This window comes from Carcharhinus amblyrhynchos, unplaced genomic scaffold (genome assembly GCF_965287045.1).
Source record: "Carcharhinus amblyrhynchos unplaced genomic scaffold, sCarAmb.v2.hapA scaffold_785, whole genome shotgun sequence".
Lineage (NCBI taxonomy): Eukaryota > Metazoa > Chordata > Chondrichthyes > Carcharhiniformes > Carcharhinidae > Carcharhinus > Carcharhinus amblyrhynchos.
The window spans coordinates 26,366-50,000 of record NW_027650525.1 but is presented as its reverse complement, the minus strand read 5'-3'; the positions used below and the strand labels follow the sequence as shown (position 1 = coordinate 50,000).

Sequence of the window (23,635 nt, the reverse complement as noted above, 5' to 3'; positions counted from 1 at the left end):
CTCTTGTGTTGTGACCCTCGGGGTATCTGTCCAGTTCCACAGGGCTCGACGCTGGAGGAGGATTTTAGAAATGAGCAGGATGATGATAGACAAAACGGGATGAAAAGAACAGCAGAGGACAGGCGTGGGATTGGAACACTCAACCCACTGAAATCTTCCAGTAATCTCACAGAAAGCTCCTGTCCTGAGTGGCTTCTACAGGTGAATACTGACAATGACAGACACTTCACATACCCGGCAGTGTCAGGGAAAGCCCAGGGTTCAGTGTCAGCTCCAGGCTGAGGCAGCTCAACGATAGCAGGGCAGCAGGAAGATGATCAGAGTTTGATGCTTTAGTATTTCTGCAGCGATCACGGTCCACTGCGTCTTGCTATGTGTTTAGGAATGGATGTGTGTTTGTTTCTTTGTGACTGTCAGTCACTTTGTGTGTGAGTGTCTGTATGTGTATGCGAGTGTCTGTGTGTGTGTGTGCGAGTGTCTGTCTCTGTGTGTGTGTCTGTCTCTCTGTGTCTGTGTGTGTCTGTCTGTCTGTCTCTCTGTTTGTGTCTCTGTGTGTGTGTGTGTGTCTCTGTCTCTGTGAGTGTGTCTCTGTCTGAGTGTCTGTGTACCTGTATGTGCGTGTGTCTGTGTGTGTCTGCTTCTGCGTGTGGGTGTGTGTGTATATGTGTCTTTGTGTGTGTCTGTCTGCTGCCTCTCTCTCTGCTTCACTTTGTCTCCCTCTGCCTCTCTCTGTGGTTCATTCTTTCTCCTCCTGCCTTTCTTGCTGCCAGTTTTTCTCTTTCTCTCATTCTCTCTCTCACTCTCTCTCTCCCGTTGCCTGTGTATCTGTCATTTGTTTCTCTGTCAGTTGTCTCTGTCTCTCTCTCTCTGCATGCACTAACATGTACATGTCCCACTGGGATAGGATTTACACTGTGAATGGTAGGGTCCTGTGGAGTGTTGAGGAACAGAGGGACCTAGGAGTACCACAATGTAGTTCATTGAAAGTGGCAGCACAGGTAGACAGATTGGTGAAGAAGGTGTTTAGCATACTGGCCTTCATCAGTCAGGGCATTGAGTATCGGAGTTGAGACATTATGTAACAGTTGTGTAAGTCATTGCTGAGGATGCGCTTGGAGTATTGTGTACAGTTTTTATCACCTGGCACAGCAGTACAGTGGTTAGCACTGCTGCTTCACAGCTCCAGGTTCCTGGGTTCGATTCCCGGCTTGGGTCACTGTCTGAGTGGAGTTTGCACATTCTCCTTGTGTCTGCGTGGGTTTCTTCCGGGTGCTCTGGTTTCCTCCCACAGTCCAAAGATGTACAGGTTAGGTTGATGGGCCATGCTAAATTGCCCCTCAGTGTACTGAGATACGTAGATTAGAGGGATTAGTGGGTAAATGTGTAGGGATATGGGGGTAGGGCCTGGGTGGGATTGTGGTTGGTGCAGACTCGATGGGCCAGATGGCCACTTTCTGCACTGTAGGGTTTCTATGATTCTGTTATAGGAAAGACATTAATAAACTGGAGAGAATGCAGCAAAGATTTCCCAGGATGTTGCCAGACGAGTGGGCCTGAGTTATAGGGAGCAGCTGGCCAGACGAGAGCTTTATTCCTTGGAACGTGGGAGAATGAGAGGTGATCTTATTGAGATGTATAAAATTATGAGGGGCATTCATTGGATGGACGCACATTATCTTTTTCTCAGGGAAGGGGAATTGAAAACTAGAGGGCACAGGTGAGAGAGGAAAGATTTAAAAGGGACCTGAGGGGCAACTTCTTCACCTAGAGGGTGGTGGAGGTATGGAATGAGCTGCCAGGGACAGTGGCTGAAGTAGGTACAATAGGTACATGAATGGGAAAGGATTCGAGGGATATGGGCCAAACACGGGGAATTGGGATACTGGGTCAGCATTGGGCCGAATAGCCTGTTTCCGTGCTGTATGACTTTGACATCAGAGGGTGCCTGAGCAGTTGAACATGCTCCTGGTTTGAATTTACTGACTCTGTCCTGTTGGTTTTCCAGGAGCTGGAAAATGCTGAGTTTATTCCTATTCCGGAAACTCCTGGAGAAATGGCCAAACTACTGACATATTCCTGTCAGGAAACACTTCCCTACGAGAAACTTAAAGAAATGAAAACTGCAGAGATTCAACCAGGTGAATCGGAGGAAAAGAAAGTGTCCACGGTAAATGACCATGCAGTATCAACTGGGAGTGAGAGCAACAATTGGACGAAACAATGTCTATCAGTCTCATTTTCGAATAACTCTTAAATACTGCAATCACTGGCATTAGAAATGATTTTGTCACAAGGGTTGGTAAACATGATGAGGAGGCACTGATGTGGGTTATAGGAATGAGGACTACAGTTTGGCATGTGTTATGGTTCTGGTTAGAAACTCCCAAGTGTTTTATGCAATCCTTCCGGATCCTAAATTTTGCCCCTTGAGTTTTGCTAGGATAAGCTTGACATGCTTCACTTCAGATGTGATTCAAATGACTAACGTGTGACTGAACACACTGACGAAGGAAGAGCAGTGGATGTGGTTTACGTGGACTTCAGCAAGGTGTTTGATAAGGTCCCCCATGCAAGACTTCTTGAGAAAGTGAGAGGGCATGGGATCCAAGGGGCTTTGGCCTTGTGGATCCAGAACTGACTTGCCTGCAGAAGGCAGAGAGTGGTTATGGATGGGTCTTTTTCTGCATGGAGGTCAGTCACCAGTGGAGTGCCCCAGGGATCTGTTCTAGGACCCTTGCTGTTTGTCATTTTCATAAATGACCTGGATGAGGAAGTGGAGGGATGGGTTAGTAAGTTTGCCAACGATACGAAGGTTGGTGGTGTTGTGGATAGTCTGGAGGGATGTCAGAAGTTGCAGCGTGACATAGATAGGATGCAAGGCTGGGCAGAGAAGTGGCAGATGGACTTCAACGCGGATAAATGTGCAGTGGTCCATTTTGGCAGGACCAATGGGATGAAGGAATACAATATCAAGGGTAGGACTCTTAGCAGTGTTGAGGAGCAGAAGGACCTTGGGGTCCGGGTCCACAGGACTCTTAAATCGGCCTTGCAGGTAGAGGATGTGGTGAAGAAGGCGTATGGTGTACTTGCCTTCATTAATCGAGGGATTGAGTTTAGAAGTCGGGAGGTAATGCTGCAACTTTATAAGACCCTGGTCAGAACCCACTTGGAGTACTAAAGAACAAAGAACAACACAGCACGGGAAACAGGCCCTTCGGCCCAACGAGCCCGCGCCGCCGTCCCACTGTCTCAGTGTCCTATTCATGATTTTAGTCTACGCCTGTGCACAGTTCTTGTCGCCTCACTACAGGAAGGATGTGGAAGCTATTGAAAGGGTGCAGAAGAGATTTACAAGGATGTTGCCTGGATTGGGAGGCATGCCTTATGAAGATAGGTTGAGGGAGCTGGGACTCTTCTCCCTGGAGAGACAAAGGTTGAGAGGCAACCTGATTAAGGTGTATAAGATGTTGAGAGGAATAGATAGGGTGGATTCTCAGAGGCTATTTCCCAGGACTGAACTGGTCGCTACGAGAGGACACAGGTTTAAGGTGCTGAGGGGTAGCTACAGAGGAGATGTCAGGGGTAAGTTTTTCACTCAGAGGGTGGTGGGTGAGTGGAATCGGCTGCTGTCGGTGGTGGTAGAGGCAAACTCGATAGGATCTTTTAAGAGACTTCTGGATAAGTACATGGAACTTAGTAGGATTGAGGGTTATAGGTAAGCCTAGTAGGTAGGGATATGATCGGCACAACTTGTGGGCCAAAGGGCCTGTTTGTGCTGTAGTTTTTCTACGTTTCTGTGTTCTATGACCCACTAGGGAGCTATTATCAAACAAAGAAAATTAGCAAGAATTTTTATCAATTACAAACAAGAAACAAAACAAACAATATAACGTATAACCCTTAACACATATATCTAATGTGTTCCAATCAAACCAATCCCATAGACAACAGACCCTTTCCACAGGTTTAACATAATAGAGACTAATGGTCACGTGATACTGGACTTGAGTCCTTTGGATGAATAATATAGTTCTGTTGATACACTGAGAACAGTTTGAAGTCAGAACAGCTTCCCAGAACCCCAGGGAGAGACTGTGGTCAAGCACCAACAGCAGATTTCCTACTCCAGAAAGACTTTCAGCTGACCCGCAGAATTTCTGAAATGAGGGCGAGAGACAGTCGTCAGCTTGCTGTCCCTTCTAAAAGATTCCAACCTGCAGCTCAGAACTGAAAATGAAAGAGCTCCTGACCTGCCAACCAGCTTTTCTCCTAACAACACAAATCCATAAAAATCTCAGTAAAAACAAACAACCGCCCTTTTAAGTGGCAATAAAAAGTCTCCAGACAAACCGGTGCTATAATGAAAAAAATACTGAAGTTAAAAAGGCCTGCTTACAAATGCAGCAAACGTGATTTAGGAAAAAGCATCTCTTAAAGGTGCACTAATGCCAACATGCTGGGAACGAGCAGTCGAAGTGAGGAGACAGGTTTGAGAGGAAGAATGAGAAGGGTAGGAGAACCAAGAAGATTCATTCTTCTGTACTGTTCACAGGAACTGTGCATGAAGCAAAACTTTCACATCTCTGGAGCACAACAACATGGTGAGTTCAGCCTGTTCCACCATTCAGTGTGATCATGGCTGATTTGGGCTTCAACTTTCCCCAGCCATTCACCATTTCTCTCAATTGATAAAGACCAAAAGCCTTTCTGTTCCAGTCTTAAACCCATCGGCGATGGAGTAACCACAACTCTGGGGAGAGAATTCCAAAGATTCACAACCCTTTGAGTGAAGTCATTTCTTCTTGTCTCAGTCCTGTGATTGGCCTCTTACCCTGAGACTGTGCCCCCCGTGTTTTTGATTCCCCAGCCAGGGGAAACAATCTCTCAGCGTCCGCCCTGTCAAACCCCTTCAGAGCTGTGTCGGTTTCAATGGGATCGCCTCTCATTCTCCGAAACTCAGAGAAAATGGACTCAGTTTACTCAGCTTCTCATCATTGGACACCCCCTCATCCCAGAGACCAAACCTTTGCTGAACCGTCTCCAATACAATTTATCCTTCCTTAAATGTGGAGACCAAAACTACACGCACTATTCCAGGTGTGGTCTCAGCAAAACCCTGCACAACTGTAGCAAGATTTCTTATTCCAGTTCTCCAATCCCCTGCAATAAAGACCATCGTACCATTGGCCTTCCTGATTGCTTGATGCAGCAGCATGTTAACTTTCTGCATTCCTTGTACGAATACACCCAGGTCTCTTTTTGTTTCAAGTTTCACATCACTGCACAGAAAGATCCCACGGGTGTTGGTGAGGGATAAATATTGGCCAGGACATTTCTTTATTTTGGTCCATCACAAACCAAGACTCTCTGAAGAGTCAGTGGAGATGTTTGATCTCTTCAGGGAACTTTGAGGAAAGCCACAAGTATTTCCGCTGTCCTGGCAGTTTCCTGCCGTGACTAAGTTCTGGGTGGAAAAGTTGGAACCGGAGAAGGTTTATTTGGAATTACACTGATTCATTCACACAGCAGAAAGGCCCCAGCATCAGAGAGAGCACAAAACCTCCAAACAGACCAGAGAAAGTGAGCACAAAACTCCTAAACAGATCAGAGAGAGCACAAACCCCCAAACAGACCAGAGAGAGAGAGAGAAAATGCAGGAACCCCCAAACAGCTGTAACATCTGCCCCACATGTGGCAAAACCTGCAGAGGATATATTGGACTGACTGCTGTCTCAAAACCCATTGTAACAGAATGGCAACAAATCCTTCTCGACTCCGAGTCACTGCACAAGGGGGAGGAGTTTGAGAGATAATTCCTTTGATTATCTTCTGTGTAGTGCAGTGGGAACTTTTAATGTTTATTTATTAGTGTCACAAGTAGGCTTACATTTAGAGTTTTTTGTAAAGTGTCTAGCACTGAGACGAACGGGCTCATTCCCAATAGCCACTGAGTCTTAACACCCACTTCCGCTCTTCAATTTGTTGTTGATTTATTTCCCTGTTTTCCTCTCTGTATTCCACCCCCACCCCGCCCCCCGCCGGCCCCCTCCAGTCCGTCTCCTCCCCACCCAGTTTGTTACTCCCCCCACCCTCACTGGGCTTGTACTCATTAGAGTTTAGAAGAATGAGGGGAGATCTCATTGAGACGTATAAGATGATGAATGGGATGGATAGGATAGAGGTGGAGAGACTCTTCCCACTCAGAAAGGACAGTAGGACTAGGGGGCACAGCCTCAAGATAAAGGGGGGTGCGGTTTAGAACAGAGTTGAGGAGGAACTTCTTCACTCAAAGGGTGGTGAATCTCTGGAATTCTCTGCCTGTTGAAGTGGTGGAGGCTGCCTCGCTAAATATATTTAAGACGCGGGTTGATATGTTTTTGGTGGGCAAGGGAATTAAGGGTTATGGGGAGAAAGCGGGAAAGTGGAACTGATCCACGACAGATCAGCCATGATCTTATTGAATGGCGGGGCAGGCTCGAAGGGCTAGATGGCCTACTCCTGCTCCTATTTCTTATGTTCTCACCCCCCTGCCTTGTTTCTCTCTGTGTCTCATTGCTGCCTGTCTGTCTCTCTAGGTGCGAGGTGCTGGCACAGGGGACTGTGTGTGCCTTGCTAAGTCTCAGTGTCTCTGCAGTGATGTGCAAGGTGAGTTGAAGAGGTTGCAGGAGATGTTGACTCAGTGTTTGACTCAGCGACAGAGCGAGCAACAGGAGAGGGAGCAGCTTAGTGCCGAGATCCAGGGGCTGAAGAAGGAAGTGGAAGCAGTGTCTCAGGTAAGAAGCTGCTTCACCTTCACCTGATAATCTCGTGCCTCAGAAAGGCAAGTGTTTTAAAATGTATTTTCAACCTTTTGACTTTTCAAAAACTGTCAAAGAGCAGCTAAAAATGCAGCTCTGTTCACAGGGCCCTTCACATCAGACACTGTCACAAACTGGATATCCAACTGCTGGCTATAATCATGTGTAAAAATGTCCCATAGCGTAGAGGGGGGTGGGGGGGGTGTCAGGAAGCAGGAAACTGGTGGGGGGGGTGGCTTCTCTATCAGAGGGTCACAGGGACTGGGGGAGGAGGTTGGAGTGGTGGAGGACCCCGCGGATGGGGATTGGAGGATGGGTGAACTCGAGAATAGGGGGGAAAGAGGAAGGTCCCCAAGGGTCTGGGGTAAACGTTCCCAAGGACAGGGGAGGCTGGTGGATGGGAGTCCCCAGGTTGAGGTGGCTGGAGGACTGGGCCTCCCGATGATGGAACGTGTTTGGTGAGGAGCATCGTTCCCCTAGGCTGGGCAGAGGGGACATTCCCTGAGGCCTGGAGTGTGGTCTGGATGGAGGTCCCAAAATGTTTCCCTGTTTGGTGTTTCTCACTGAATCCTTTCTCGCTTTTCTCTTCACAGTTACAGGAAAATCTGACAAAGAGAGAGGAAACAATAGACTATCTGGAAATGCAGGTCAGTGACGGGGTCAGGGGTCAGTGACAGGGTCAGGGGTCAGTGACGGCGTCGGTGACAGGGTCGGGGTCAGTGATGGGGTCAATGACGGGTTGGGGCTCCGTGTTTCCGTGATGTCGGATTCAGTATTGGAGTCGGGGCAGTGTCGCCATACTGATGGGGTCAGGGGTCAGTGTCGCCATACTGATGGGGTGAAGGGTCAGTGTCGCCATACTGATGGGGTCAGGGGTTGGTATGGCTGTACTCTGTGTGCTGTCATAGTTCAGGATGTTTTCCTCACTCCTGGATCTATTCGCAGTCACTGGGCAGTGTGAAGTTTTGTTCTGTTAATACCTGTTGCTGAGACTCTGTCCTGTTTGACCCACAGTTGCACCTCCAACTTGAGGAGAATCGAAGGCTGTGGGCCGCCATTGAAGAACTGAGGGGCCGAGGATTGAATTCGGAGAGACCGTTCTGAGTGCGGATCCCAGAGTTATTTCAGCAATTTGTCTGCAGACACTGAGTTCAGACATTGAAGCCAGGAGCAGAATGCAGTCTGGACACCAGTCCCGCAGCCACCTCTATCTCTGGCTCTTTCTGGCAGGTTGAGTAGAGTGTGGTTGTGTAATCGAGCACACACACAGCTTTCAAACTTTTCCTTTGGCTCCCGCTGAACTGGCCAACTGGGAAAGGGCCTTAAATACCTTCAGTGCCAGAGATGTGCTGTGTTCCAGCAGCAGCAGCACAGAAGCTACAGGAAGCAATGGTCACAGTATAGGAACAGTGTTACTTCAGAACAATGATGCTTGGAATCACTGAGTGCAACAGTTGGACTGTGTGATTATATAGGTTGGTGTTGAGACCAACTAGGAGCACATCTGGAGCACATTAACCTGTTTGCTCCTAGTTATTTACATGATGAGTTTGCTTTAAGTGTATATATCTCCTGGAGATGATCCATAGCCATTTGATTTTGGATGTTGAGAGTGGGGAAGGTTATACTTTCAGTGTATTGAAGCAGTAGAATTTGCACCAGTCCATGGCACAGGCTAGTGCTTTCTAACCAAACAGTACTTGTGAGTTTACAGTGTTGAGAAGCACTTTGCACAGATGTTTTGATCTGCAGTCTCTGGGTGTAAAAGTGAGAGGGGATAACACCCCACATTATTGTCCAGTGAACTCTAGGCTGTGGCTCAGACCTGCAGAATGTGAGCAGAGAGGGGAAAGTGTGGGTAACCTGTTGGCAGAATTCAGTTACTGAAAGCTGAGTTGTAAAAGGAAAGAACAAAGTAACAAGAGTCTATAATACAATCAATATTCTGAGGATTTATGGCAGTGGGGCTGGGGAGTGGGAAGGAGAGTGATGTTGATGTTTGGGCTGAGTGACATCCTGCCTTAAGCCGTGTTTCTGATGTCCGCAGTTAGTGTCGCAATGCCCGGAGCATTGAGGGTACACTGAGCGCTGTGGTGACTGACACAGTCTCACCTCAAAATCTCTCTGTGCTTGCAATGATTCGAGTCTAAATCAGGCTCCACGCCCCTGTCCAGGGGATCCTGTGTCACCTGGACCAGTACTCCACAAAATTTCTTTTATTCCAGACTGTAGAGGCTCTGGAATCTGGATCATGGTTAAAATGAAACTGGGATTTGTGGGATTTAATGTCATTTTGGGTGGGAGTTTTCTGAAGCTGTGAAAGCAGATCAGAGTTAAAATGAGGAACCTGATAGAGCTTCTCCTTACACATCAGCTGCAGCTTTGCTACATCATCACTTTTTCATACACATTCCTGGAACAAGCATTGAGCTGCTGGGTCAAAAGGACATTTATGGCATCTTAGATACAGCCAATAATGAATTAAAGTTAAACAATCTGCACCAGGAAGACAAAGGTCCATTAGGATTCCGTACATTGGGTGTGAGAGGGAGAAGGTTTGATTCATTGGGATTCTGTACATTAGGATTGAACGGGAGAGGGTCTGGTCCTTTGGGATTTTGCACTTTAATGAAGTTTCTATTCTGTGATACCCAGCAACGATAAATGATGTGTGAATGTCAGTGATTAGGGTGTAAGTGTAGGTTGTAAAGGTTGATTCATTTAGAGAGCTGAGAAGGCAACCCTTGAGTGTAGACATCACTATGAATGATAAAATTTGGTCTGATGGCATATTGGGGATGTGATAATGGAACGGATTCTGGATGATTATGAGGGAGAATGGATTGTGATGAGGGTGAGCAGTGTGTGAGGATGATGGAGGCTGGGAGTCTGGACGTTACGGAGGCTGGGAGTCTGGACGTTACGGAGGCTGGGAGTTTGGATGTTGGGTGCTGTTTGAGCTTTTTGGGCCAGGGAGGGTCTTTGCATGAGGGGCTCTTGGGGGACTGCGATGGGGAGGGCTGTTGGAGTGACAGGTGTTGGTGTGAGGGGTGTTGTGATGGGGGTTGGTGTGTGGGGGGATTGTAGTGGGCGAGTGGTTTGGTTTGGGTGGGAAGGTGATGGGGAAATGGTCGTGAAGTATATCTGTTTTAGAAAGCTGGCTTCTGCCTTTGTCACATTATTGCCACAAATCCTTCCCTTTGTTCCTCAGAATAAGCTGCTGAGTCCAATCAGCCATCATACCTTCACTGTTGTCTCTGCCCTTTCCTCATTCTCAGCCCAGTGACGATCTTTCCCACAGGTTGATGTTTCCGGCCTGTGGGCAGTTTGTTTGCGTTGAGATTGAAGGCAGTGAATGAAGCTCCTCCTTCAGTTTCACCCCTCTCTGCTGCTCCAAATCTCAATAGCCCCACTTTACTCAGTCTAAACACAATATCATCTGAACACTAATTTTATATGCTTAGTATCATTTAGAATAAAGGTGTAATCACAATAAAATATTTTGCAACCTACTTAGACTGGTACCTGTTATTGTATTGCAGCCAGTGTAACTTTACAGGTTAAAGCTGTTTATATCCTGGAACTTGTGCAGAACAGCAGATGAAGCAGGAAGGGTGCAGGGGTTGTCAAAAGCCAACATTCCTCGAGATACAAGTAAAGCTGGCACTGATTTGGAGAGATGGTGTGGAACATACAAACAAGGAGCAGGAGTAGGCCACTTGGCCCCTCTAGCTTGCTCTGTCATTTAATAAGATCATTACTGATCTGACAGTGACATGAATCTGCATCCTGCCCACCCCCAGATAGCCTCTCATCCCCCTGTTCACTCCCTGGTTCACTCAGAATCTATCCATCTCTGCCTTAAAAATATTCAAAGACTGCTACCATTGTCTTTTTGGGAAGAGAGATCTAAAACCTTACAACACTCTGAGAACAAAATCCTCCTTTACACTTCTTATTTTTAAACAGCGACCCCCAGTTCTAGTTTCATCCACAAGAGGAAATATTGTCTCCACATCCACCCTCAAACTGAAATTTTCAATCAAATCACCTCTTACTCTTCTAAACTCCAGTGGATACAAACCCAGCCTCTCCAACCTTTCCCTATAAAACAACCTGCCCATTCCAGATAGTAATCTGGTAAACATTCTCTGAACTGCTTCCACTGAATTGACATCCTTCCTTAAATAAGGTGACCCATACTGTATACAAAGTCCAGATGTGGGCTCACCACTGCTCTATACAACTGAAGCATAACCTTCCGAATTTTATATTCAATTCCCATGCATTAAATGGATAATCTGAGATTTCCAACTCATGTTCAAACTGAAATGAAAAGATGAGCTGGGTTTCAGGGTGAGAATAACTCACCCCAGCAACAGGTAGGACCAATCTCCAATGTGGGGCAGTGAAAACACAAACTACAAACCGAAAATCAGCAACAATTCGAATCAGAACAGCTGTTTGCTTTCTGACTCTAAGAGGAGTGACTTTGGATGCGATGGAATACAGTGCCAGAGGAGATATAGTATCAAACAGGATTAAATCAAATGGCAAGTTAGGCTTGAGAGACTGAAAAGCCTATTTTATGTAGAGGGAGCTTTACTCTGTATCTAACCCTGTGCTGTACCTGTCCTGGGAGTGTTTGATGGGGGACAGTGTAGAGGGAGCTTTACTCTGTATCTAACCCCGTGCTGTACCTGTCCTGGGAGTGTTTGATGGGGGGACAGTGTAGAGGGAGCTTTACTCTGTATCTAACCCCGTGCTGTACCTGTCCTGGGAGTGTTTGATGGGGACAGTGTAGAGGGAGCTTTACTCTGTATCTAACCCCGTGCTGTACCTGTCCTGGGAGTGTTTGATGGGGGGGACAGTGTAGAGGGAGCTTTACTCTGTATCTAACCCTGTGCTTTACCCGTCCTGGGAGTGTTTGATGGGGGACAGTGTAGAGGGAGCTTTACTCTGTATCTAACCCCGTGCTGTACCTGTCCTGAGAGTGTTTGATGGGGGGACAGTGTAGAGGGAGCTTTACTCTGTATCTAACCCCGTGCTGTACCCGTCCTGGGAGTGTTTGATGGGGACAGTGTAGAGGGAGCTTTACTCTGTATCTAACCCCGTGCTGTACCTGTCCTGGGAGTGTTTGATGGGGGGACAGTGTAGAGGGAGCTTTACTCTGTATCTAACCCCGTGCTGTACCTGTCCTGGGAGTGTTTGATGGGGACAGTGTAGAGGGAGCTTTACTCTGTATCTAACCCCATGCTGTACCTGTCCTGGGAGTGTTTGATGGGGACAGTGTAGAGGGAGCTTTACTCTGTATCTAACCCCGTGCTGTACCCGTCCTGGGAGTGTTTGATGGGGACAGTGTAGAGGGAGCTTTACTCTGTATCTAACCCCATGCTGTACCTGTTTGATGTATTTAGTGTCTGAATTCGAAATGTTGCATTATGTTATGCGAGGTGGTAGCAACCAAAGATGTGAGATCACTTCCAGTCAATACTATGGGGTTAATTATAAATTTTTAAAAATATATTCTGCAGTTCATTTTGTGAAGGACAAGTTGTTGTTTAAAAAAGACAATTAGTTTCTGGTGCTTTTTCACATGATAATTATTTTATTTATGTAAAGTAATGAGTCAGATAGAAAATGATAAACTCTGCCCTTAGTCCTGGTGCCACAGTCCACGGTTCACTCAGCTGCTCCCTCTGCAATGTTCAGGTGCTCACAGCCCATCCACCGGCTCAGTTCACTTTGCTGAATTATCTCTTGGGTGGGACAGGTCGGTTCCTCAGTGTCTTACACTTGGGGATGTGACAGTGAGCCACATTGGGTTCGAAACGGCGGCTGCAGTGTGGACACTGGATGTAGTCGGAGCTGAGGGAGGATGATGATGGATCTCCCACGTTATCTTTCTTCTTTCCTCGGTAGATTTCCAGCTCAATCTGTTGTGCTGTGTGCAGCATCCGAATAAAAGCGTCATGCTTTAACTTCCAGTTCACTTTCTTGGAGATTAAATATCAGATGTGGGAGGAAATGAGATTGAGAGTCAAAATTGGACATTTCCCAAGCAAAAAGCAGCAGCCAAAACCACAGCAATTTGAGGAATTAGCACCTTTCTTTGGCCAATTCCCAGATTGTCTTCCCAAATACATTAACTCACACCTTCCCACATTGAATTCCATTGGCTACTGTTCCAGCCAGCTGAGCAGCCCATTGGTCTGGATTCTGAATGTTTACAGAGTTGCCTTGGTGACGGGTTGCTTCTGGGTTTGGAGGAAGGCAGAAGTTCCCCTGGGATTGGTGATACCAAGAGAACATTTACAAATTTTTGGATGACACAAGGAGTATTGTGAACTTCGAGGAGGATGTTAAACATGGAGAAGATGCAGATTGGTGAAACAGGCAGACAAGTGGCAAATGGAATTTAATGCAGAGAAATGTGAAGTGATTCACTTTTTCTCGGAGAAACACAAGCAAAATAAAGGCTCTGATTGTAATGGGGGTGCAGGAGCTGAGACACTGGGCAACAAAGCCAGGCTGCAGCAAAAGATTCCAATATGATTCCAGGGATGAGGAATTTCATTTCTGAGGCTAGATTGGAGAAGAGAAAGCCGATAGGGGATTTTCAAAATCATGAGGTGTCCAGAGAGAGTAGAGAGACTCTCTAATAGAGAGTAGAGAAACTGTCCCGATTGGTGCAAGGTCAAGAACAGAGGGCAAAAATTTAAGATAATTGGCAAAACAAGCAACAGAGACACGAGATTAGGGTTTAGATTTCACCGGCTGATAGTGTGGAACCAGAGTAAATCATTGCTTTTGCGAGGGAATTGGGATAATTGGCTGAAGAGACTGTGAAGAAGGGCAGAGACACTCCAGCAGACAGCCAACATAGATACATTGGGCTTGTGCTGGGACCAGCCTACCGAGGTACAGTATTAGCTGTCCTCCAGTCTTCCAGCACCACCTCTGGCCTGAAGAATGATTGCCAAAGTCTCTGCTAATTCTCTTGTTTTTCTTTACTATTTGGGATACATTTCACCCAAGTCTGGGGATTTATAATGAAAGCAAGTTACTGTGGATGCTGGAATCTGAAGCCAAAAGAGAAAATACTGGCAAATCTCAGCAGGTCTGGCAGCATCTGTAAGGAGAGAAAAGAGCTGATGTTTCAAGTCCAGACGACCCTTTGTCAAAGCTTTGGACTCAAAATGTCAGCTCTTTTCTCTCCTTACAGATGTTGCCAGACCTGCTGAGATTTTCCAGCATTTTCTCTTTTAATTTCTGGGGATTTATCCACTTACAAAAATACTAAATCCCAGTATTTTCTTCTCCATTGTATTTATCCATCGAAACTAGAAGCAGGAGAGGCCATTTGGCCCTTCCAGCCTGCTGCACTATTCATTCTGATCCTGGCTGATCATCCAATTCAATATCCTGATTCCCCTCCCTCCCATTTCCCTTCATCCCTTTAGCCCCAAGAGCAAAATCTAATTTCTTCTTGAAACCAGACAACATTTTGGTCTCAACTACTTTCTTTGGGAGTGAATTCCACACATTCCCCACCCTCTGGGTGGAGAAATTTCTCCTCCCCTCAGACCTATCCCATACATTATCCATTCGCCTTGTACTTTCCTGTGCGTTATCTCATACTCCTCAACTGTATTATTCACTTCATCCTCTGTCTTGTGAAATCAGACACAAAATATTCATTGAACCATCCGCACGTCTATATTCATACACAAGTTACCTTTTACTCTCCAATAGGCCAAACTCTTCCTTCATTATCCTATTAGCTCTTTATATCTTTATTCAACAGGTTTGGCTTTTCCTTGATTTTGTTTCCCAATATTTTCTCCGCATTTCTTTGCTTTCCTAATTTTCTTTTTAATTTTACCCTTGAACTTTCCCCTTTGCTCTGAACTTTCCAGATAGGATGGCCCCTTTATTCAGAACTAAAGGGTCAAACAGACTCGAAACGTTGCCTCTATTCTCTCTCCACAGATGCTGCCAAACCTGCTGAGATTTTCCAGCATTTTCTGTTTTTGTTTCAGATTCCAGCATCCGCAGTAAGTTGCTTTTTATCTGAGCCCATTCTCGTGTGGGGCATGTTTGTTCTTGGCTAGAAAAGGTTCTCCTGAATGCCTTTGGAGAATTCTGACCCCTTTTTTACAATCATTATCACCAGTTTATATTGGGGTTCACTGAAATCAGAACTACAGCTGCCCTAATGCCCCAGAGATTTGCTGTTCTATCTCTCCATGACTATTTGAGGTGGGTCATCATAAAGTAGTTTATGTATCAGTCACAAGTAGGCTTACGTTAATACCACAATGAAGTTACTGTGAAAATCCCCTAGTTGCCATGCTCCGGTGCCTGTTCAGGTACACTGAGGGAGAATTTAGCACGGCTGATGCACCCTAACCAGCACGTCTTTGGACTGTGGGAGGAAACTGGAGCACCTGGAGGAAACCCACGCAGACACAGGGAGAATGTGCAGACTCCACACAGACAGTGACCCGAGCTGGGAATCGAACGTGAGTCTCTGGTGTTGAGAGGCAGCAGCGCTGACCACTGTGCCACTCAGTCTGAACAGTGTGATTGCTCTTGTTTTGTTCCTTTGTTCATCCCACATTCCTCTTTGATGATTCTTCAATCTTGTCTCCCCTTGTCTCAGCCGTCATTGTTTCTTTAACCCCTTTGCATTTTTATTCCCCTCCCCTTCTCTCTCTTCTTTCAGCTATGACTCAGTAGTTACGATATATTTCCAACTATCTACCTGTGTCCTCAGCTCACGTGCCTTGTTCAATAGAATTCTTGCATTGATGTTATTGTCATCATTGAACAACTCCTTTGGTTCTATTTCCCATCACTCTTTCCTTGACCTCCCAAACTTACTTTTCACTTCCCCACTTTCTGAATCAACAGCACAAGCAGATATCCCCATGACCAGAATGGACTCGGTTACTTGGAGGTACAGGCTCTCTAACTTGTTCAGGGCTATCTCCAGGTATGAAATCAGAGGGTAGAACAGATAGAGAACGGGAACCAGGAAGGGAATGTGGAACAAGAGCAGAGAAAGGAGAGTGAGGAACAGAAGGGGAACAGAAGCAAAGGAGGGAAAAGGAAATTACATATAACTGTGCTCAGAATGTGAAGTTTCATTTTTCTTACCGGGGCTGGTGTGATTTTGTGGGAACATTGGTAATTCTCCAAATCCGTTCCTTTCGCTCTTTTCTGGGCTGAATCATAGACTTTTCTCTTGCGTTTATAAACTCTCTTACAGATTTCTGTGTGTGTGTTGAGACGGTCCAAAACAAATCTTCGGCCACAGAAGGGGCAGTGAGCTTTCTCCTCCGGGGAATAATGTCCATTCCATTCTGTCCACTCATTCTGTGGGGAAGGAGCTGCTCTCTCATCACTATCTTCACTCTTTGCTTCATTTCTGGTCTCTTTATAATCTGCGAATGGGTTTGAATGGTCAGTGGATTTCTCTGAGGAACATCTGTCAATGCTGTCATCTTCCATTAGTTCCTGCTCCTTATAATGGCTACTGCTTTTCATCTTGTATGCTTTGTCCCTGCTGCTCTTTGCTGTTTTCTCACCATCCACATCTCTAACATTCTCTCTGTTAAATTTATCTCTCTGTCTCCACATTGCTTCTCTTTCCAATTCTAGCAACCTTTCTTTCTCTGCCCTCTCTCTTTCTGCTCTTTCTCTTTCTGTCTTAGCTCTCTCTCTCTCTGACCTTTCCTTTTCTCGCTCTGTTTTCTCTCTCCCGGACTGCTCCCTTCCTCCTGACCTCTCTTTATCTCTTTCTGTCCATTCTCTTTCTCTCTCTGCTCTTTCTTTCTCTGCTCTCCCTCTCTCTGACCCCTCCCTTCCTGACCTCTCTTTATCTCTTTCTAATCTCTCTCTCCGCTCTCGCTCTCTCTCTGTCCTCTCTCTTTCCATCCTCACTGGTCCCTCTATGTCCAATTCTTCTTCCTCCGCTTGATCCCTTTGCATCTGAATCTGTCTCAATTCTTCCTTTATTTTCCTCAGTCTTCCTTGGATAAGACTCTCCTTCTTACAAATCTCTAGTTCTATGTTCAATCTGCCACTCTGCTGAATGTGTTGCACCTCTCGGAGTTCCTGTCCTTTAGCTGTGTTATTACACTGGCCGCTCTTTAGCCTCGGTTGAGTTGGAGATACTGAATCTTCCGATGGTCTCGGTTCCACACACCTCTCTCTGCTCCTTGGATGGGATCTGCAGGACGGACATTTCCCTTTGGGTCCTTTTGGTGGAGATGGTCGGAATGTCACAGCTGGCCACATGGGAGCATCCAAGGGTATTAAACTCCTCCAATCAGAAGAGTCACCTTCGAGGTTTAAGATGTTACTGAGACCCGAGCACCTCTGATCGATGGGTCTGAGAGGATGAGATCTATCAATACCCGTACCTCGCTTCCCTTGTGAACTGAGTGTGAACTGAGTCCACGTCGAATCCTGATCGTCTGCAGGTGGAGATTGTATAAGTGTCACATCAACTGAAGGCTGCTGAAGCTGTGGAGACATTCTGTCCGGCTCTGAATGTGTTTCCAGGAGGTAGGTAGTTCGGAGGCGATACAAAGCTTCTTGATATTGCTGCTTATAGATGGCCATAAGCTTCACCTGTTTCTCTCTCTCCAGCTTCTGCTGGAGTTGGCATCGTAACAGGTCCAGCCTGGTCTGTGGTGCAGCAAAGTGAGCATCGTGGGCTCCTGGACTGATGGGTGGAAGTTTTCTCAAGGCTTTATTTTTCCCATAAGGGAACAAGGGGTCGATCTGGAGGAAAGGGGCCATCGCCCAGCCAGCCATTAACAATTACCCAGACCTGCAGCGGAAACAAGGTTCAAATGAAACTCATCGGCACAAAGCTCAACTGTCAAAAAGTGACATTTCACCAAAACAATAAGAAGTTCCAGTTTGTAACAAATAACCACGGGGATCTTTATCCTCCAGTTAAACTGGACAAATCAAATTGGCAAAAGGTGTCTGGAAGGTTTTGTGGAAGTGTTTTCACAACAAGATGTGAAACCAACCAGGGATAAAAATATTTTAGTTTTTAGCTCTGACAGAGTTACTCAGATTTGAAACATTAGCTCTGTTCTCTCTCCACAGAATCACAGGGATAAAAATATTTTAGATCAAGTATAATTTATTGAGACAGGGGAATCTCGTCATAAAAGATCCATTGGGGATCCAATGGGGAAATGTGAACATCATACAACAAAATTCCATATTAAGTTTGCAAGTGCCATGCTCCAATCACAAACAAGAATCTTAAACCAAGCCAATTATATAGTGATGAGGAAGGGGATAACTGACTCAGGTTGATTGGGCAAACAGACTGAAAGGTATGGGGGTAACTGAACAGTGCGAAACATTCAGAAAACACCACTCAAAATGTTCGACCAAAATACATTCCATTGAGAAACAAAAACTCAGCAAGAAAATCCGCAGCTCACTCGGGAATTAAAGTTAGAATCAAATGGTCAAAAACCAGCAGGAAGTCTGCAGATCAGGAACGTTTCAGAAACCGACAAAGAGCCACTGAAAATGTTAATAATGAGTGTAAACTAGCCAGGAATATAAAACAGGAGAGAGCCGAGAACTGTAGTTCTAATCCTGATATCAATCCTACGATTAAAGAAGTTTTGAAGCTGGAATCAAACAGAAGCAAAATGCTTTTATTAAAAGGGCCAATCCTGTTTGTCAGATTTGTTCATTTTTTGAGGATGTGATTAGTGGCAGGGTGGATAAAGGGAACTCAGGAGATGTGATATACTTGGATAATGTGCAAAACAGAAGAGTCACAGACAGGATAAGGGCTCATGGAGTTGGGGGAAGTAGATTAGTATTGGGTAGAGGGTTGGTTAACAGACTGGAAGCAGAGAGTTGACATAAAAAGGCAGGTAGTGAGAGGTAAACAGTGCTGGAGCATCATTAACCAGATAAACCCATACTGAGATCGGTAGGTATTCGTTAGATGAATTGCACAGAGATATCTGACGCGGGGGCGGGGGCGGGGGGGGGGGGGGGGGGGGGGGGGGGGGGGGGTGCCGCACAGCAGGGAGGGAGTTATCTGACGCGGGTGGGTGCCGCACAGCGGGGAGGGGATATCTGACGCGGGTGGGTGCCGCACAGCGGGGAGGGGGATATCTGACGCGGGTGGGTGCCGCACAGCGGGGAGGGGGATATCCGCAGTATTTCAATTTATGAATGAATCTAAAATGCATATAGTACAATCCCCCTAACCCACACATCTTTGGACTGTGGGAGGAAACTGGAGCACCCGGAGGAAACCCACGCAGACACGAGAAGAACGTGCAGACTCTGCAAAGACAGATACCCAAGCTGGGAATCGAACCCAGGTCCCTGGCACTGAGAGGCAGCAGTATTAACCCCTGTACCACTGTGCCACCCCACACTGGCAAACTGCAGCAAGATTTCTGCATCATTGTATTCCAGTCCCCTGCAATACAATCTAACATGGACGGATAGCTCTTCTTTCAGAAAGCAGTGCCGATTCCGTTCAGTACTGTAGGAATTCCATGGTTTTGCTAAGGACACATCTGGATTACACTGAGAGTTCACTGAGAGTTCACTGATATTACACTGAGATTACACTGAGAGTTCACTGAGATTACACTGAGATTACACTGAGAGTTCACTGAGATTACACTGAGAGTTCACTGAGATTACACTGAGATTACACTGATATTACACTGAGATTACACTGAGAGTTCACTGAGATTACACTGAGATTACACTGAGAGTTCACTGAGATTACACTGAGAGTTCACTGAGATTACACTGAGAGTTCACTGATATTACACTGAGAGTTCACTGAGATTACAGTGAGAATTCACTGATATTACACTGAGATTACACTGAGAGTTCACTGAGATTACACTGATATTACACTGAGAGTTCACTGAGATTACACTGAGAGTTCACTGAGATTACACTGATATTACACTGAGAGTTCACTGAGATTACACTGAGTTTACACTGATATTACACTGAGAGTTCACTGAGATTACACTGAGAGTTCACTGAGATTACACTGAGAGTTCACTGAGATTACACTGATATTACACTGAGAGTTCACTGAGATTACAGTGAGAATTCACTGATATTACACTGAGATTACACTGAGAGTTCACTGTGTTTAAACTCTGCTGCTTTTTACTTACCGGATAGAAATGTGATTCCTTCTGCAAGCTTCATCGGAACTGCCAGATTTCCCGGTCCGTCTGAGAATCCGCCACCTCCTCTCCCTCTCTCTCCTCCCTCTCTCTACCCCTCACTCTCTCCCTCTCCCTCTCTCTCTCTATCTGTCTATCTCTCTCTCCCTATCACTCTCTCTATCTCTATCCCTCTATCTCTCCCTCTCTCTCTCTATCTCGCTATCCCTCCCTCTCTCTCACTCCCTCTCTCTATCTCACTCCCTCTCTCTATCCCTCCCTCTATCCCTCTCTCTCCCTCACTCTCCCTATCCCCCTCCCCCTCCCTCACTCCCTCTCCCTCTATCCCTCCCTCTTTCACTCCCTCTCTCTCTGTCCCTCACTCTCCCTCTCCCACTCTCTCTCAGTCTCTCCCTCCCTCTCACTCTCCCTCTCTCCCTCTCACTCACTCTCACTCTCTCACTCACTCTCACTCTCTCACGCCCGTTACTCTCTCGGTTCCCCCCAGTTTTTATTGTTTGTATTTGTTGCTAAGAGACACTCTGACGTCATAGAAAAAGTTGCAATTGCTCGAAGGAACAAAAAAGACGGCAACTGCATAGAGATGGAACCATCCCATAATAATCACCCCTTCCAGACCCCCCATCCCATAATAATCACCCCTTCCAGACCCCCCATCCCATAATAATCACCCCTTCCAGACCCCCCATCCCATAATAATCACCCCTTCCAGACCCCCCATCCCATAATAATCACCCCTTCCAGAGACCTGTACCCCAGTGAGAGTCAGCACCTTCAGGAGAGGAGGGAGACCCTGTACCCCAGTGAGAGTCAGTACCTTCAGGAGAGGAGGGGGTCCCCGTACCCCAGTGAGAGTCAGCACCTTCAGGAGAGGAGGGGGTCCCTGTACCCCAGTGAGAGTCAGCACCTTCAGGAGAGGAGGGAGACCCTGTACCCCAGTGAGAGTCAGTACCTTCAGGAGAGGAGGGGGTCCCCGTACCCCAGTGAGAGTCAGTACCTTCAGGAGAGGAGGGGGTCCCCGTACCCCAGTGAGAGTCAGCACCTTCAGGAGAGGAGGGGGTCCCTGTACCCCAGTGAGAGTCAGCACCTTCAGAAGAGGAGGGGGTCCCCGTACCCCAGTGAGAGTCAGCACCTTCAGGAGAGGAGGGGGTCCCTGTACCCCAGTGAGAGTCAGCACCTTCAGAAGAGGAGGGGGTCCCCGTACCCCAGTGAGAGTCAGCACCTTCAGGAGAGGAGGGGGTCCCTGTACCCCAGTGAGAGTCAGCACCTTCAGAAGAGGAGGGGGACCCTGTACCCCAGTGAGAGTCAGCACCTTCAGGAGAGGAGGGGGACCCTGTACCCCAGTGAGAGTCAGCACCTTCAGGAGAGGAGGGGGACCCTGTACCCCAGTGAGAGTCAGCACCTTCAGGAGAGGAGGGAGACCCTGTACCCCAGTGAGAGTCAGCACCTTCAGGAGAGGAGGGAGACCCTGTACCCCAGTGAGAGTCAGCACCTTCAGGAGAGGACGGGGACCCCGTACCCCAGTGAGAGATGGTATATGTTGATCTTTGAAGCATAATGAAATTAAGTTTTGTTGTCCTTCAGTCTCTCATCCGATCAGGAAAGGCACCTGTAAATCTGTATTACTGATAACATCAGTGTCGATATGTGAAACGCCTCACAGAGATTAGCCCTGTCCATCCCACATAATGTACTTCACTAATGAGTTCATCACCAATGTTTTAATTTCTGCGAATGAGATTATCACTCAGTAGTGAGATCGGAGAGATCCAAGAATGTAAAGCTCCCGGTGTGTTTTTGAAGGGGGACAGTGTAGAGGGAGCTGTACTCTGTATCTAACCCCGTGCTGTACCTGTCCTGGGAGTGTTTGATGGGGGACAGTGTAGAGGGAGCTTTACTCTGTATCTAACCCCGTGCTGTACCTGTCCTGGGAGTGTTTGATGGGGGACAGTGTAGAGGGAGCTTTACTCTGTATCTCACCCTGTGCTGTACCTGTCCTGGGAGTGTTTGATGGGGACAGTGTAGAGGGAGCTTTACTCTGTATCTAACCCCGTGCTGTACCTGTCCTGGGAGTGTTTGATGGGGGGACAGTGTAGAGGGAGCTTTACTCTGTATCTAACCCCATGCTGTACCTGTCCTGGGAGTGTTTGATGGGGGACAGTGTAGAGGGAGCTTTACTCTGTATCTAACCCCGTGCTGTACCTGTCCTGGGAGTGTTTGATGGGGGGACAGTGTAGAGAGAGCTTTACTCTGTATCTGACACCTGTATTATACTATATTACGAGGGGCCACAGGCCTAGGGTGAGGGGGGGGGGGGGGGGGGGGGGGGCGAGGTATAATTCGGATGTTAGAGGTTTTTCACACAGAGGGTGGTGGGGGCCTGGAATGCACTGCCAAGTAAGGCGGTGGAGGCAGGCACACTAGGGTTGTTTAAGGTTTACTTAGACAGGCACATGAGCAGACTAGAGATGGAGGGATACAGGAGACTTTTCTAAATAAAGATCAAGAGTTTGGGACATCCCTGGGAATCAATTGATTCCTATGGACCTTCCAACATATTTCATGGTTCACTTGCTTTATTTCTGCGCTTCTGGGGATTCTGTAAATGTCTAAGTTTTGCATGTTTATTGATGTCTTTTCTTTTACTTCACAGGTGATTCAGTCCACCTTGTTGACCAACAAGGGGCATACACGCGGTGGGTCGTGCGAGGGCTGCTCTTGGGTGTTGCTTCGAGAGTTGCCTAGTGCTTCACGTCGTTAGTGTACGCTTAAACTGGACCATCTGACGGGAAACACGACAGCTCAGTGTCTATCACTGTTTGCTGTGCAGATACATGGATTTGGCCCGGTGTCTGCAGGAGTTTGCACATTCTCCCTGCGATTGCGTGGGTTTTCTCCGGGTGCTCCGGTTTCCTCCCACATCCCAAAAACGTGCTCTTAGGCTGATTGGTGTAACAAATTGTCCCTAAATTAGTCTTCCCTCAATCTTCCCCAGTAGGTGTAGACAAAGGTCATGGGTAGAGGAGGGCACTCATAATGTTAAAATGGCGGCGCGGGCTCGTTGGACCGAAGGGCCTGTTTCCCAGGCTGTGTTGTTCTTTGTTCTTTGTATTCTCTTCTCATAGTCGTAATTCTTTTCTTCCACGTTGTAAATTCTTTTATAAAATGCAGCTTGTTTTCCTTCTTGAAGATATCCAGATGATACTTCTGAATATTCTTCTCAGGGGAAGCTCGTCTAGCCCCAACAAGCTTTTCCAATGTGACCCATTTTGCTACAGTTCTTGCATTGTCTATCTTTGCTCCAGCATTCACTCACTGAACAGCCCATTTTGGCACACCTGTGACATGCTTGTTGCATGTATCTGTGACATGAGTGTTGCATGTATCTGTGACATGAGTGTTGCATGTATCTGTGACATGAGTGTTGCATGTATCTGTGACATGAGTGTTGCATGTATCTGTGACATGAGTGTTGCATGTATCTGTGACATGAGTGTTGCATGTATCTGTGACATGAGTGTTGCATGTATCTGTGACATGAGTGTTGCATGTATCTGTGACATGAGTGTTGCATGTATAAGTCATGGCATCTCTGCAGCAAATGGTGATTGGAGTCTA

The 23,635-nt window shown here is 46.8% G+C and overlaps 2 protein-coding genes across 2 annotated transcripts in view; one reads left to right on the top strand and one right to left on the bottom strand.

The window, feature by feature from the left end:
• Positions 1–11,446, top strand: part of LOC145340112 (serine/threonine-protein kinase Nek9-like) — a gene marked incomplete at its 5' end in the record, with an annotated part of 31,298 nt that extends 19,852 nt beyond the window's left edge. The window contains 5 exons of the mRNA XM_080184539.1: positions 35–201; positions 2,006–2,167; positions 6,576–6,773; positions 7,391–7,444; positions 7,812–11,446. Of these exons, the coding sequence (XP_080040665.1) occupies positions 35–201; positions 2,006–2,167; positions 6,576–6,773; positions 7,391–7,444; positions 7,812–7,901 (671 nt within the window). The remainder of the gene's footprint in view (positions 1–34; positions 202–2,005; positions 2,168–6,575; positions 6,774–7,390; positions 7,445–7,811) is intronic.
• Positions 11,447–12,099: 653 nt separating this feature from the next.
• On the bottom strand, positions 12,100–20,112 carry LOC145340114 (uncharacterized). The gene is made up of 3 exons (XM_080184540.1): positions 20,006–20,112; positions 15,960–17,640; positions 12,100–12,793 (listed from the first exon to the last, which is right to left on the bottom strand). Exons 2-3 carry the CDS (start codon positions 17,622–17,624, stop codon positions 12,551–12,553), a joined length of 1,908 nt encoding a protein of 635 aa, XP_080040666.1. The 5' UTR covers positions 17,625–17,640; positions 20,006–20,112; the 3' UTR covers positions 12,100–12,550.
• Positions 20,113–23,635: the final 3,523 nt, after the last annotated feature.